This window comes from Pieris rapae, chromosome 15 (genome assembly GCF_905147795.1).
Source record: "Pieris rapae chromosome 15, ilPieRapa1.1, whole genome shotgun sequence".
Classification (NCBI taxonomy): domain Eukaryota; kingdom Metazoa; phylum Arthropoda; class Insecta; order Lepidoptera; family Pieridae; genus Pieris; species Pieris rapae.
Genome location: NC_059523.1, coordinates 5264425 through 5282193, shown reverse-complemented (window position 1 = coordinate 5282193; position 17769 = coordinate 5264425). Strand labels below are relative to the sequence as shown.

The following is a 17769-nucleotide window of genomic DNA, read 5'->3' as shown; positions in this document are numbered from 1 at the left end:
ATTACATTAGAAACCTCAAAAATACGGTACTTCTCCACTATTTAATGGATGTTATTATACATATAAACCTTCCTCTTGAATCACTCTATCTATTAAAATCCGTTGCGTAGTTTCAAAGATTTAAGCATACAAAGGGACATAGGGACAGAGAAAGCGACTTTGTTTTATAATATGTAGTGATGACCTTTTTTCTACGTTACAAGGACTTTTGTAGAATTAATTTTACGAAGTGAAACTTCATAACGGCTAACATCCATGTACGATTCCGTTAACATCGATGTTACGATGTTTTTTGTATGTATGATCGATGTTGATGATGTATCATCGATGATCGATGATCATCAATGTTCAGAATCGATGATCGATGGCTAAGATTTATTAGCTCAACGTCATGAGCTCAATACATAATAACCTATTTACAGCTTAAATGTATATGAAATCCTACATTTGGCCCTGAAATTAGTAATTGGTGGATTCTTCAGAGTTTTAAGTGAATAACTAAATCAAAAAATAAAGGGTAAATGAAATAAAATATGAAATCTGGTTTAAAAAAAAATTAATATAATAATAGAAAATTACTTAGACAAGGAGATTACAGAGTCAAATTTTCACACATATCGCATACACATTCACGAAGTGATTTCCCAACGCGGTAACAGAGTGACTGTTTTGACTCGCTTGCGTAATTTTTCTTCTCTCCCGGCTGCTTGGTGTATCCACACTGAAAAGAAAAGAAACCTGACAAAACGCTCTGTAATAGACTAATTACACGGGCTGATAAGTATATATTATTTATTATAAATAATAAAAACATTAATAGCTTGACCTGTAAGAAAAAATATCGGGTCATATGTCCTGTATACCCTTATCGTTGGGTAAAAACGCCTGAGTAAAGATTAATTATTATTTTTTACCATCATTTTGTATATACATTTGTCGGTTTTATCTGCTAATAACGAAACCGATCCTCAAACATGGTTTATAAATGCTGTAAAAATCATGGATTAAAAACCTATTCCAAGCCGTAACAACATCAAATTTCATAGCCATACAAATCTTAAATCAGACGCTCACCAATATAGCCATATTCTCGCAATGCAGCCTTCGTGCGCTTGGTTTAACAGTATTAGCTAGAAGTGCCCAGGCACGACCCGCCTGTCTGTCCAGTTTCAGTGCTTGGGACGCGCAGGCAATAGCACAAGAGATCGCCGTAGCCTGCTCGTCGGTTGCGCCCGCGTCGCCACCTTCGCCTACGCTGCTACGCTATGAGGATTGAAATAAACATAGAACCTTTTGTGACGAACTAAAATAATTTTTCATTTACAATTATAAATACAAGTTATTCTTGTTAGAATGAGGCAGATTAATTAACGATACGACCTTATATTTTTACATGCTATTTGGAATGGTTTAACTGACTGCCCTGACTTTATCGCTTTTGCTATTTAAGACCCCTTCATCACACAATACAAGGCAAACCCAATTATTCGAAACCAACTACGCTACAACTACTAGTACGAAACTCGGTTATGTATCGTATATCTACAGATTACAACATAAATTACCAGCAAATCGATATATTTAATGTGACTCAAAAATTCTTAAAAAAACTCGGTATCTTTTACTAAATTTTGTTTGTTCTTTCATATCAAATATATATTATAATTTACCAATCAATCAATCTTAGAACTGTGCTTTATGTTTCTGTTTCAATGTGTATTCCGTTTTGACTTTTGTGTGTTTGAATATTGTTTAGTGATTAGCTGTATGAATACTTAAATAAAATAAATAAATAAACGATCTCTATGTACGACTGTAAAGTAAATATAAAGCAAAAAGGTTTAGAGCAGCTAAAACTGCTAGACAAATCGTATGTTTACATTAAAACAAGTTACGTATGCCCTTTACCGTCATCCAGTCGTCTGCTAGACTCATCCATGCGTACGCGCTGGGCTGTCGACGTATGAGATCCGTCAACATTGCTCTTATACGTTGGGACTCACGACGCGGTAGCGATAGAAGAATGCTGAAGGAAATTCGTAATTCTAAATAAGAATAGAGGTTATGTTTACCTCTATATAATATTATATATATATATATATATATATCTACATATATTATACAATTCTTGTGTTACGTAAACTTTTAAAATTGGTTTCGCTATTGAGTTACAAAAAAATATTTAAAGTTTTCAATAATCTTGCATTTGCATCTGTATTCGGAATATTTGCAAGCAAATATATTTATACTGAACATACTATAATGCAGTAGTCCGTACCTGTAAGCACCCAGACAGCTGCCAGCTTTCTCAAAACTCTCTTTCGATTTGGCAAAATCCTTCTTCCTGTGATGACACTCTCCTTCGAGACTTCGCAAATAGTTTACCTATTGAGCGAAATATGAATTCGTTTTTCGGGAAATATATCCAACATTTTACACCTCGTTTGTTATTCATATAAGTAAAATTACCTTGACTATATTAGACAGTAACTGTGTACTTAGTAGAGGGTTCGATTCCAGCCGAATTAATAAAAACTTAGAAGGCACGGCATAGACATCGTACAGAACATTCTTCTACCAAAACTCATTACAAACTATGTATTTTTTTTTTTTTTTTTAATTGATAAAGATTGCCAACGCTCGGCACACTGATACATTGGTAAAAACAAACACAAAATACAATTTTGAATGTGATGAGCAATTTCATAAAGTAATTGTAAAACTAACATCTCCATACTTTCCAACCGCGTATTGTAAATGGCAAAGAGCGGTATTGACGTCCTTGCGTAGACGCGTGCAAAGAGCAAGCAAGTGTTGGTAAACCGGAGATTCACCGACTTCAGTCAATGCACGTGCGAGGCATACCTCTGCTAACTGAATAATTGGAATGTTATTTTTTCGAATGTCATAATTACTAAGTACCTATATACTTTTACTATATTTTATAGACGGGTAGGCGATCAATTCTGTGCTCTAACGTCGTCGATTTTTGTATCAAAGACATGATGATTTCCTAACGATGTTTACTATCACCGTATATTAATTGTGCAAAGAAAAGCGAATATGTTTTACACTTATTCACTTAACATCAGGTGAGCCTCCTGCCCGTTTGCCCCCTGTTCTATAAAAAAAAAACACAATTAAAGAATTTATCGTTAACGTAAAATTAGAATTATTTAATGTATATTTTTTTTGACGTTCATAAGTGTACATTATATTACCTATATGATTTTTGATTTGATTTGAATAAACATCGTATACTGCTCTCCAAAGATAATAGGAATAAACAAATTTATACTGTTTGGCATGCAGTGATCATAACTACTCACGGGTATTGCTCGAATACGTAAAAGAAGATCAGCAGCATCATAGTACCGACTGGTCCCCGGTAGGAGTGGGGTTTGGTCCCACCAATCGCCCAGTTCTCTTTCCCAGGCACGCGGGTAAGGTAAGTCTTCTGCCAGCCCTTCTGCCTCTATTCTGTATTGTATTTTAATTATATTTTAAAGTGATGATATTTAGTGCCGCATTCGAATTATTCCAGCCGGGGCAAGCTTAAAGGCATTTATCATGGTAACGTTTAAGTTATATTTAGCTCCTTTAAATTATGTGTATTTACAAAAGGCAATAATATAGATAAAGTAACTTTTGGTTTACACAACGCATACTCTGACTATCCCATATCTGATGACATATCTCACTATTTATGTTGCTATATTTTACCTTACGCATTATAATTAACGCATTTAATTAAAGAGATATGTCACACACACTCACTCATTCTTTAGTCAGAACAAACCTTCGAACGTAGTTGATAATCTCTGTAGATATGTGAAATAGTTCTCTGTGCCAATAATAGGCACTGGCAGCAACCCATAGAACTTTGAAAAATGGATGTAGGCAGAGCAGCGAGACAAAGAAAGGTTCAGCCTCATCTGGATCTTCGTTGAATATCATACAGGCTTTGGATAATAGACTGAAATATAAAACCTATTTACGTTCATTCTATTTATTATGTATTGATGATACTTATTTAAATTTGCAAATATATTGTTATATTATTGTTATATTGTTACTTAAAAGGACTTTATAGACACTAAGTATTTCTATTTATTGTTACCAACATATTATATTGTTACAAATAAAACCAAATAATATAAATTATTAGGGATGCAGGGGGCGGCATTGGCGCTAACAAGCAATCATCCAGGCAAAAAGTAAGGATTAAGAAGTATACTAAGGTAACATTCAAAAGTTCATAATATGAACACTGCAAAATTATATACAATAAGCAAACAAAATCTATATATATAAAAATCAATTGCTGTTCGTTAGTCTCGCTAAAACTCGAGAACGGCTGAACGGATTTATCTTATCTTGGTCTTGAATTATTCGTGGAGGTCTAGGGAAGGTTTAAAAGGTCAGAAAAATTCGAATAATTGCCGGGAAAATCCTCAAAACAGCATTTTTCTATTTCCCATACAAACGTTTTCTAAATAAAATGGACAGTCAATTTGTAATTTATTACCGCTGCATAAAGTTCAAATTCGCGTGCGCGTTGGAGGACCTAATATCGCGTTCTGAAACTCAACAAAAGTGAAAGTGAATCGCGAACGCGACAAAATTGCATAGTCTCAAAATACATAGTACATAAATAAACACAATTTTAGCTAACTTCAGTTGTTACTCTGTCCGATTATTTTTTTATTTTAGCTAACTTAAGTGGTTACTCTGTCCGATTATTTTTTTAATAAGACTATATAGAAATCGAAAGATAAATCAATAATAATAAAGACAAATTAAATTATGGTTTCCTTCAAATCAGTCGACACCGTAATGAACCAGGATGACGTAATCAACTATCCCACTGAGTTTTTAAATTCACTGGAATTGCCTGGATTACCACCTCACAATTTGCAGTTAAAAGTAGGATCAGTTGTCATCATGCTGCGTAACATTAATCAACCTCGACTATGCAATGGAAGAAGACTGGCTGTGAAAAGACTGATGAATAACGTCATTGAGGCGACAATCATAAAAGGAAAATACAAAGGAGAGGATGTCTTGATCCCGCGGATACCGATGATTCCAACGGACTTACCATTCGATTTTAAACGCTTACAATTTCCAGTACGTCTGGCCTTTGCGATGACCATAAATAAATCGCAAGGACAGTCTTTAGAAGTTTGTGGAATCAACTTGGAGTTTCCCTGTTTCGCGTATGGACAATTATACGTCGCGTGTTCGCGCGTCGGAAAACCGTCTTCTTTGTTTATTTACGCACCACAAAACAAAACAAAAAATATAGTTTATGAGAAAGCTTTAAATTAATTAACAGACTGTATTTTCACAGTGTGTGTCTGTGAATATCAAATTTAAACCTTATAAATAGCCAGTATTTCAGGAAAACTCTGATTTCTAAGTTAGCAACATGATGTATCGAAAATAATAATAAAACTTCATGCTTTATTCAATAAATGCTTTTTCATTAATAATTATTTTGTTTGTTTTAAAATCATTTTATACAAAAGATTAGGTCTTTTATTTATCGATGAGGCAGTACGAAGTCTGCCGGGTCAGCTAGTATATTAATAAAATAAAAAAATAAACTAAAAGCTAATCTTACGGTTCACGAATTAAAATGCATTAAGTAATGTTATATAACCTTTAAGTAAACATTGAAGTCTTTGTACCAAGTATAAATAAAAAACTGATGAAGGATTACATTAAAATTCACCTTAAAGGATGTCGAGGATTAAGAAGGATAGACTTATTGATACAGACGTTAGCCGCATTTATGTCAATATCTTTGAGGCATGTTGACAGTTCCCGCCAAAGGTCTGGGTCGTTAGGGGCTTTCACAACAGTCTGTGGAAATTCAAAAGGAATCAGGAATTTAATATAATCTTTAGTGACTTTTGGTAGACTAGGGCTGAGTTGTAGCCAGCATTAGAGTTACCAATGAGTAAAATCCGGTTTCTGAAGCACAAAACAGACTAGTGAAATACTACTATTCAGCATCCAACTGAATATAGGCGCATTCTAAATAACTTTTGTACGTTACTGATAAATCTTAAATCATGTTAACCTTAAATAGTAAAAATATAATTATTATATAACGGACATGTAAATAGCTATCTTCTTTGCCGATGAGTAGGGATGCCTACAGGTTCGAATTGATTGACGTGGAATAAGTGATACCTAGATGATCTTATGTTCCAAAATAAACGTATTTTATATTTTATTTTATTTTATAATATAGTATGGCCATTGAAAGTTACCTGCAAATAAAGGTTTGCTGCATGCTTAATATCTTTGAGGTGACGAGCATTCCTGGCCGCTCTGAGGGTGGGTTCCAATTCTTGGCGATGGTCTTTATTTGTAAGATAATCGCTGGACATACGCATAAGACACGAATGGGCCATCATAGTCATTTCCTAAAAATATCCCAATGAGTATTTTTATACATAACCACTGTGAAGTGTTAAATCTACATTTTAGCAAATATTGGGCTTAGTTGTTTGCACTGATAATTAGCGTATTCATCCAATTAACGATATCGACACGATAACAAATAACGATAACGACAGCTTACATCGCGAAGGAATACAGCTTGCGCGGCTCCTACTTGCAATTATGGTTGGTAAATTTAATAGAAATAAATTAAATAGAGTTTTAAGTTATGATTTCGTCTGCGTGAATAAGGATTTGCTTTGAATTCTTATAAATCCACTCAGTTAGTCGCATCAATTCAATCAGTCTGGGTTTGTACTCTACAAAAGTTCGTCATTAAAATAATGTTATATGTACTATTATTATGTACAATATTTTCCAAGTTCCTTCTACCAAAACCAACCTAGGAGTTCAGGCACCTCTCGCTCGAATTCTTCGCGACTTTACCGGATTGAATACAGCTTATCCAGAGCTGGATATATTCGGTAGTGGGCTGATCGGTTTTAACTTTTAGAGAAAGCATTGTTGGGTGCCTTTCTCGAACTCGCTGCTAATTAGCTGTTTTGCTGATGATTTTTTTCACTGCTTTAAGTACCAAAATTCTTGGTAATTTTATTTTATTGTGTATTTGTCTTATCTTGTAAATGTTTTTAATTGTATTTTTTTAATTCCTATTTTTTGCAAAACTTATGTTTACATATATTGTCGTACATATTAGATAGAAGATTTTATATAATTATCCGTAGCTTTCGTAATGTGTATGATGTTGTAGACTTAATAAATAAATAAATACTATACAGCCTTTTCTTTATTTCTACAATATACGAAATTGTCATCAGACATGCAAGGGTCTCTACTAATCAAAACCTACTCTGCCTTCACTAGGCGAACAAAGACAATAGAAGCAGATATTATAATTTTTGTCTTTGACCATCGATTCGAAATAGTATTCCATACTCACTTCTAGCTTTTCATCGGTGTCAAAAAAATTGTTAATAACAAAATTATTGTTCACATATATAGCGGCGTCTTGCCAAAACGATGTTAGAATCTCTAGCCGAGTTCTTGTACCAGCTAACTGTCGATTCATAAGGCAAATATCTGTTACACCTGCAAATATAACTAATACATTATAGCAGCTATGCCAATTGCCATAGAAAATGTCAGAATATAAATAATACAATTTATTTAACATCATTATGTCATTAAGTAACGTAAGTACTTCGCCTTACTATATAGTATATACATATACTATAAATAAAGATACTGAGCGTATACATTTCTTTCCCTTTGAATCATAAGTGTATAAGTTGATGTGCAAGTTCTGCGAAGGTGATTAAATAGTTTAATTATCTAGTTGGTAGTAGCCTGTGTATACAGGGTGGGGATGGAAGGGTGGAAACAGTGGAACATTCGTGCAAAATCTCTGGGTCTTTCACTTTTTTACAGTCATTACGGCTTCCATAATATCTAATCTTCTTTATACGACTAATATTTCACGTAATCTAAAACGTTTTTAAGTCCTTGTGTGAATATTAAACATATATATAATAAAAATGATTACCAAAGTAAGGTACGCGTCGTAAAGAAGTATTTGCCAATTTCACAGTTGACAGCCAATTTTTATCAGTTTGACCCCTACTAGAACATTCCCTCTTGCTCGGTATTGCCTCAAAACCACTAAGCATTTTATTTATTTCTGATCTGTTACAATAAATAACAAACTAAGTTACAAATTTAAATAATTGTCTTCTTGACATGACATAGCAATATGATATCGCCTCTCTTATCTTATACTGTCTTGAAGTACAGAAGTTAAAGTACTTACTGAGTGATCTGTGCTGGAATAGCGGCTTCTTTAAAGGGCTTCTCCAATTTAATTTCTAAAAGGACAAAAGCGGGATTTTCGTCACTACCAGTTGGTCTACCCATCGTCCTTGAAGTACTAGTATATATGCTTGTTTGATTCGATACAGTGGTTGCTCTAAACGTTAAAGCCTGTTAGTATATTTTTAACTTTCGGACTAAGCTCTTGTTAGCGTTTCATAATCTGTTATAACGACATCGAAGGAACTACTCATATTTGGTCTTAAAAACCGATAGTCGTAACAGCAACGTCTTAATTATAATTAACTAGTGACCCGCCCCAGCTTTGCACGGGTGCAATGCTGATGAAAAGCAGGTTTTTATTATGTATTGTTATTTCCGTCGCTGGAAAGCTCCTATAATATACGCGTTAGATCGCTGCTAAATAAGCTGTAATGGGCTGTATAGATCTATATTAAATGAACAATGTATTCAAGGTATTTAATTGGTTAAGGATTGATGCTGTATTGGTTAAAATCGCTTCGAAAATTAGCCATTATTTGTCGTAAAAAGTAAATGACAAAAAAAAGTTATTGTGGGTTATCCATACGAGAAAGACATATACCATCACGGACTTTTCTGTAGACCTTTTCAATGTGTACAATACTTAGTACATTATTTTGATAAAATTCGTAGGGTTCAGCCTGCATTTGCAATGTAAGCGAAAAAAATTTAATTATTTACGACATCACATTTGAAACCTCAAAAATAACAGTACTTCTCCACTATTTAATGGATGTTATTATACATATTAACCTTCCACTAGAATCACTCTATCTATTAAAAAAAAACTCATCAAAATCCGTTGCGTAGTTTCAAAGATTTAAAGATACAAAGGGACATAGGGACAGAGAAAGCGACTTTGTTTTATACTATTGTTACGAAGACGGGTCAACTGCAATGTTTTTAGATTTTTCCACTACTTAGAGAACTTTTCAGCAGGCTGAAATATGATTTATGACCGTTTCAGGAGAGGGTCAATCACATATTAGAAAATCAAAATTTACATAATGTTGCCGTAGTTTTCAGGAGGCTGAAACATTTTTTCAGTCGGTTTTAGAACACGTATAGATGAATGGTACACTTTTCAGCAGACCCGTTTTCAGGCGTTTTCAGGCCTGGTTATAACCCTTTGATGAAGGAATATTCTAGAACGAATTTTCTAGGTGTGGGATAAGCACTGTTTGATACGCGCAAGAGAGAAAAGATAAGAACCTTCTCGAAGCTAGACCGAGAACTCTAGAACGTCGTACGACAAGCACGTAGCAATGTGCGAAAGAGATAGCAAGTACGCGCGTTCTAGAATTAGGCGATCGCTACTCAGTAGCGCTCCCGCCTAGAAAGTTCTCGTAAACATCGGAAACATCGTTCGAGATTCTTCCCAGGGATATATAAGCGAGCCAAAACGCGATCACTCAGTTCAGTTTTGAATGCGATTCCAAGCGATAAACAGCGAAGAGAAAAAGTGCGATTAAGTGATACCAGTGATAAAGTACTGAGTGATTTAAGTGATTAGTGACAGTGTTTCATTGTGTGTTTTATTAGTGCTTTTCTGTGCGTAATTTCAAGATATTAGTGTAAACGAATTCCTCATAGATTTTATTGAAATAAACCCTTGAATAAATCGACGGCAATTTCTATCCGATCCCCTAGCTCGTAACACTATGTAGTGATGATATTGATATTTCTACCCGCCGGAACCTTTAATTTTGGTTTAAGAACCGGTAATTTGTTCAAACGATGTCGTCGTAAACGGTTTTAACTGTATGTAGTCTTAAGAATTGACGAACATGGAAAATTTAATAAAAAAAAATATTTCACAGCTTTAAAAATTATATAATGAGCAGTGTTGGCCTAGTGGCTTCAGCGTGCGACTTTCATACCTGAGGTACGTTCGAACCCCGGCTGTGCATCAATGGACTTTCTTTCTATGTGCGCATTTAACATTTGCTCGAACGGTGAAGGAAAACATCGTGAGGAAACCGACATGTCTTAGACCCAAAAAGTCGACGACGTAAGTCAGGCACTGGAGGCTGATTACGTACTTGCCTATTAGATTTAAAAATGATCATGAAACAGTTTTTAAATTATATGAATATAAAGTTTTCTCATGCATGCGTTAATAGTTTAGAATTAATAGTTCCTCCTCACCGACGAACGCGTTTTGGTCAAAGCTCACTGATGCCCAGATTGAGCTCACTGCTTAACGAGATAGGTCTGGACATCACAGTTGCCCCCGCACACTTTAAAATCGATTTCCGTTTAGTTTTTGTAATTTTAATTATTTTGTTTCATATATGTATTATATTTATGGGTATGTCATGTTTGCCTATTAGAGCTTGTCACATAATAAGTAGTAAATCGTATTTCTTTTACCAATGTAACAGTCTGCCGAGCATTGGCAACACGCGTTAGTAGTTATGCTTTTTTGGCGTAAGAAATAAAAATCTTTTCAAAAATTGTATTCTACGTTTGTAGAAAAAACAATACTAGCAATAAAAAAATCTTTTAATTTTAAAAACATTGAAAGTAGTAATAGTAGTAGTTATTATAACACATTATCTGGTTAAACAAAGTTTGATTTAATTATCACAAAAAACTAAAATGTTGACTAGCTAACTTTATGGTGTCGGATTTTTGTCACGGTGTGCGCGCATCGTACAAATTTACTCTCATAATTTTTCCCTTACGCGCCAAATGAAGCATAACTTCAAAGAAAATGGTAGTAGAATAGGATAGAAAACATCAATAAAATATTATTTGTAACGTCACAAGCGTGCTGTACTGTAAGCGGCTTTCTTCCATTCAAATAATATGTTGCGTCCGTTCTTTACTAATATAAAATTTATCAAGTAAAAAAATTAAAGTAATTATACTTTAGGTAATTAACAAAAAAGCATTAGAAGTGATAGGATGTAAAATCTTACTTGCTAGATTTCTGGACGCTAATGAAGGACGAAGGACACTTGTCGCTTGGCGGTAGAAGGAATTCGCAACCACACTTCTCTATAATAAGCTCTGAGTTTGCCCAATGAAGAGGTACCGCTATACGGACTTTTGTTTCTGAAAAAGGAATATACAAGTTTATATTGCCTATAATTTGCACATAATATAATATACTACAGAAGCCAATTATTAAGGGTATTTTATATACTTATTAAGAATTTATTTTAACACATAGTCGTTCAGTAACGTTTATTGTTTATTTAGTAAAGTGGTGGTTTTGTTGTTTCCCGGAATTATGATATTTGGTGCTAAAAGTAATAATCAACAATATCTTTAAAGAAGCCTAGTGAGGCACCTATCAGGTTATCTTTTTTTTTTAAAGTAAAAAGTATCTTTAAATTTGTAATTAAGTTAGGTTTAAATAATAGTTTTTCTTTTTTTGGAAATATATTAGATTTTTGTAAGTAGACATAACTACCGTAATTATCAAATATTTACAATATTAGATTGAAACTTAAACTGTACAAAATGTGTGATAAATACAAGAAATACCTAGAACGATACCCTTCTATTTATTTGGTTAAGTGATCTCTTCCAGGCAACCCTAGTAAGGGAAAACTAAAAAAAAATATGATGGGTACAAAGAAATATCAATAAAAGTTAAAAAGTTAATATTATATATACATTATTTATTTATCACGATGTATAAAAGTAAATAATAAATATCACCTCCAGGGTATAGAAGCGTGAACAAATCAATGAATCCCATAAAGCTGTATCCGCTGTTATTTTCCCCATACATGTGTACTTCAAGGGGCCATTTGTATCGCCTCAAATGACTCGACAACCATTTCTCGGTTTCCTTCAGTATTAAGGTTTTGTGAAAGGATTTCCAAACGGTCTTATCTGAAATATCAAATTATACTGTTGAATAAAAGGAATTTAGAATAATGAAAAGGTATTATAATACTTGACATATATAATTATATCGAAAGGTAATGAAGCGATTTTAATTAATATATCAATTTTAGTTTTCTAGAAATTTATGGACATTTAAATGAATACATATATATATAATTTTGAATTTTATTAAGCAAGAATGTATATATAGTGAAAAAAAATCGATTTTCTATTTCAAAAGGTCTTCTATAAAAGACGAAACAAGAGGAAGCAAAAATACTGTATATCACTCATACTTTATCGTTTATAGTAACTCTTACTTATAAAAATGAATACAGTCTAATTCAGTATTTGTACTTCAGACGAGACAAGAATAGGTAAAACAGTTTAGTGCACAGTGTTGTTAGTTTCTTATCTGGTACCTAATCTGCATTGTTAAGCAAAAAATAATAGTAAGAACTAAAATGTAATATAATTTATATTGTATTTATATTATTATTTTAATTTTGTAATATTTATGTTCGCCATAATTGTCATGTATTTTAAATTAGTTTGAAACATACTGTAAGTGAATTGTAGGAGATGATATGGTGAACTTTAATAAATAAATGTTATATTTTAAATCGTCAAACTATAAATAAACAAAACCGTATCAAGTATCTGGATTTGTCGGTCTTTAGATGGAGACACTATAGTGAAATTATATCTCTCTTGTGGGTGTAAACAATAGTAATAATAATAATCCAGTGTAGCTACAACATTTTTTTTCATTTATTTATTTATTTAATAATAAGTAATCCAACAGCTACTTAACACATATTATTATACAAAACACAAATACAATACACAAAGCCAAAACAAACAAATATTATGGCTGCGTCCTCCTATTTCACCATGCCTCCTGCTGCTAGAGGACAAATCTTTGTTTTTGATTTATTTTACTATTCTTTATTACTCAAGATGTCATATGGAACATGGTGTAATGGTTGCAGCTCCTTACAAACGTAGTGTAAAAGAAAAAACTTGTCGATGAAAAAGAGTGGCGGAGAGTTTATTGCCAGTTCTTCTCTTCCTTTCTACGCCCTTGATTTGAGAACTGGCAGTAAATGTAAATTCACAATTAATTTTTTTTTTGACGTTCATAAGTGTACTTGTTTACCTATATGAATAAAGATATGTTTTTGTTTGTTTGGTTCTGGCTTCAGATTGCATTCGTTTCACTGATACTTTTAATGATACACTGATACACTTAATAATGCCTGAATAATAAATAGTGCAAATATAACATTTCGATTGGAATGTATGAAATATAATTACGAATATTCGATCCGTCTTCGACGTAATATTTTAAATCGAGCTTTTCTTCATTTTGAAAATCGTCAAGTGAGGCTGTGAATTTTTCATCTCCCTCAGTGAAGTACTCGTCTCCAAGTCTTAAACTTTCCCAGTCAGAAAAAAAATTCAAGTTATTTGATCTTTTGGCAATTCTGTTTCCCTGATTAAATGTGTAGAGGTTGCAATTCTGAAACATATTAATTATATTTTTTGGGGTAAAACGTAACGATGAGGGGCGTATATTGAATTATGCGTTAAAAAATTTTCAACTTTCCGATACTTTACACCACATAATGGCAACTTTTAGGTTTAATGAGTCATTGGGTGGTAACGAAACGTTTTACTATTGGGTACCGAGGTAACAGAAAAACGTTACGGCGCGTTGTCAAGAATCTCAAAAAATTGCGTAATACATGAACGCTCCCTAATGTTAGAAATCATTCGAAAAATATCATAAGCATTTCTATTGAGATTCCTACAAGAATCAAGCGATTCTTCAAAGGAGGGTAACGCACTAATATACGCATATGCGGGTAGGTGGTGGTACCAATTAACATTACGAAAGCCTTTTGCCTATAGTAATGCAAACCCAAAATACGAGATTTAGGGATAATAAGTTAGAAATAGTTATCGGTAAAGTAATATTAATAATAGAAAATGAAATATTTAACAACGTTTCATGTATAATATATTAAGCATTTTAATAAAATAATGAACATTTTGATTATTATGTTTGTATTTTATTTAGTTTAATAGTCATATTTGTTTGAAAATCTGCTAAACTTTAGTTTATATTTGTTTTAAAACGTTTTAACATTTCATCGCTACGAACATAAAAATTGTCGAAATAAAAATGGGATATAAACGTGAATTCCTAAAATAATTGATAATGTTGTCTAAACACAGCATACACATATTTTGTGTGTGTATTGTATCATGTCTGTCAATGTGAACTCTCAGCATACACTGCTAGATTTTGTAGCCCATGTACTTGGAAATGGAAAAATTCTGTGCATGTAAAGTCTAACCAACTAATTTGTTTATAAATCAAAATTTTTATGGAGGTACCTGTTCATTATATATTGGCATCTTTGTGGCTGCTGTGTACACGAGTTCATCATCATAAGGAACGTGCATATTGAAGCTTCCGATGAGAGTGAATGTCATGAAGTTAGCCTCTTTTAACAATTGTTGGTGTCTTATATTAGCGGGATTACGAAATGCAGATATTTCGAGTGTAACCAAGGGTAAATTGTCCCAACTCTTTGCTTCACTCGCGCGTCGCTTGATCATTGGCTGCAGCCTTTGTCTTAAGTATAGTTTATTTTTGCCTAGAAGTAATCACTTAATTACGTTTTGGCGTTACAATATAATTCATAGAATATTATAATGTATAATTTATGTTAACAATGAATTATAAACATCTTTAAAGTTCCTAATTTTTTATAGATAACCATAGTCCAGTACTTGTATCAAATACATGATGTAAAGAGCTCGCTTATTAAGATTAACTATGACGTAAGAGATGAATATTCAAAGAACTCAAACTTAAGATTATTCAGCAAATCATGGTACATATACGGGATAAAAAATTACATGTGAAAAGGCGTGTTTCGTTTGTTTTGTTAACAGTTCTATCGCCATTTTTTTGTGCCCTGGGCCCTTGTGTGTGGAAACACCTATTCAGAGATGACGAAAATATTTTTTTTCACAACTAACCTGTAAAAACTGACAGGATATTAATATTACAGCAAAAAATATCTAAATTTGGCTTCACTGCTACTCTGGGCTCTTCAGCTTGTGTGCCATTTTCATCTGCCGTATTATCGTACACCATTTGCATTTCTATATTTTCTAATGACTGGATTTTAACTAAAAAATAATTATAGGAAATTACATGTATATCTAGGCTTTAAATGACATTAAAAAAGTGTCTCTCACTTGTCAAAGGATTATCAGCAAAAGTACACATTTTTTCATAGTCAGAAGGGTCGTAGTTCATGAATCCCTTCGCTAGGGTCCTTTCTTTAACATGATCCCTGTGACCTACTGATGTTATGATAGCAGAAATTAATAGTTGATCGTAGAATACGACTTTGATGGCGAATTTCTTAGGATTTTCGTCTGGTAGGCGTAGTCCCAAAATGCGTATACTTAACACATCGAGAGGGGGTATGTAGACTTCTTGGACAGTCGTCGTGTCAGATTTCGCTTTATCGATGGTGACATCTGATTTGGTCTGTAATAGGTAAAGATTTGTAGTGTATTTTTGTCCTGAATTTTTATGCAAACTTAACAGTTAGATAATTACGCAAATTATATTTCAATGGAAACGCCTTGTTCAGGGCTAGTTTGTCTTGTATTTTAACCTGCTAATTTAAATTTTTGCATGATGTTAAATTTAAATATTTTTTGTGCTTGATATACACTATTTTGAGGAAATATTTATTGCAGAAGATTAACTAAATACGGATGTGCATAATAAGCACACATTTTGAAGATATATCAATCAAATACGTACTTTTCCGCGTTTCATAATCGGGCGTTAAAAAATTTTTTTCTTGTTTTTGCATATGAATGTCAATGTCTTTTCAATTCCTTTATATGTTATCTTACAGATTATAAAACCATGTAGATATTATAGACTTTAAGTCATAGACGAGCGAAGCACGGACTAATTTAATTGGACTGGGGTAGAAATGACTCTCATGTTCTTGGTTGGTACAATATTGAATTTGGCACGTGACCACGTCACATACAAATTCGTTTAATTTAACGTTGATGGGTTTCAATGGGTTTGCTCGATACTAATCGGGATTATGATATTTAGGGCCTGTTTCACAATGTCCGGATAAGTTCCAAATAAGCTATTTGTTACTTATTGGTATGATAAATAGTATTTTTGCGTTTCACGACTGTCAGATAGCGCTATGCGTCATGAAATTCGAAGTATCGTATTTGGAACTTTTATCTTACAAATAAAATTTATGTGTTGCATAGCTATTTGGCACTTTAACCATACATTGTGAAACAGGCCCTTAGTCAAGTAGGGCTACACGTTAGACGTTTAAAATATTTATTTATTTATTCCACTACATTTTTCTATCTTAACAGAAACTACTAATTCGATAGAATTCAAAAATAATTCCCACACCAATTGTCCTACATAAAAGCATTAAAAAAATAAACTTATATTATTAAATCTTATAACTAACAATATAGCAAGCAACTCTTGTGAACTCAGCCAGTGTACAAACAAAAAACAATATACACATATATATTTTTGGCCTGATTGTTATTATTATAAAAGAGATTTAAACATAGGAAACATATATAATATATGAAAACGAGGTTATCGTTTACAAGACCTTATTACATTAATTACCTTATTCCAATGTATTGCCTGATTTTAAAAATTAGCTTATTATAAAAGCATTAGCCTTGTAATCACCACTTTTGATAAATAATGATTTATCAATATACATTATACACATTCTATAAAGCAAAGATGTGGTGTTTATTATTTTGCATCCTGTTTGCGCCGATTCTCGCATTAAATATGGAAAGTTTGAAGAATTTTCTAAGTAAAATTACTCATATTTTATCCTTAGCTGACTGTACTACAAAAGACGTCTTTATAGATACCAGAACTTTTAATTCGATTCCTGATTTGACAATTTCAGAGTTGCAACGTTATGACGAGTAAGAAATAGTGACGTTGCGAAATTATTGACGGAAACGTAATATTTCCGGATCGATTTCTCTGGTTTATATTAGTACGACCTGCCCCGGCTTCGCACGGGTGCAATGCTGATACTAAACTGACACTACAGAAAATCTGTGAACGTTGTATATGTATAAAAATGTGGGTTATCCATAAGAGATAGACATATACCATCACGGACTCTGTAGACCTTTTCAATGTGTACAATACTTAGTACATTATTTTGATAAAACTTGTAGGGTTCAGCCTGCGTTTGCAATGTAAGCGGAAAAAATGTAATTATTTACGACATCACATTAGAAACCTCAAAAATAACAGTACTTCTCCACTATTTAATGGATGTTATTATACATATAAACCTTCCTGTTGAATCACTCTATCTATTAAAAAAAACTGCATCAAAATCCGTTGCGTAGTTTCAAAGATTTAAGCATACAAAGGGACATAGGGACAGAGAAAGCGACTTTGTTTTATACTATGTAGTGATATCTAAACAACTACTACTTTAATAGAAACTAAGTATATCAGGAAATTAAATATTTCTG

At 32.9% G+C, this 17769-nt stretch overlaps 1 protein-coding gene across 1 annotated transcript; it reads right to left on the bottom strand.

Moving 5' to 3' along the window:
• Positions 1-592: 592 nt before the first annotated feature.
• Positions 593-16093, bottom strand: LOC110992256. Its single transcript, XM_022257994.2, has 19 exons — positions 16022-16093; positions 15442-15739; positions 15220-15372; positions 14569-14831; positions 13483-13687; positions 11995-12171; positions 11247-11382; positions 8282-8437; positions 8018-8157; positions 7415-7563; positions 6282-6437; positions 5738-5868; positions 3800-3976; positions 3330-3480; positions 2728-2874; positions 2279-2385; positions 1909-2026; positions 1075-1263; positions 593-721 (listed from the first exon to the last, which is right to left on the bottom strand). Exons 1-19 carry the CDS (start codon positions 16034-16036, stop codon positions 593-595), a joined length of 2997 nt encoding a protein of 998 aa, XP_022113686.2. The 5' UTR covers positions 16037-16093.
• Between the last annotated feature and the right edge of the window lie 1676 nt (positions 16094-17769).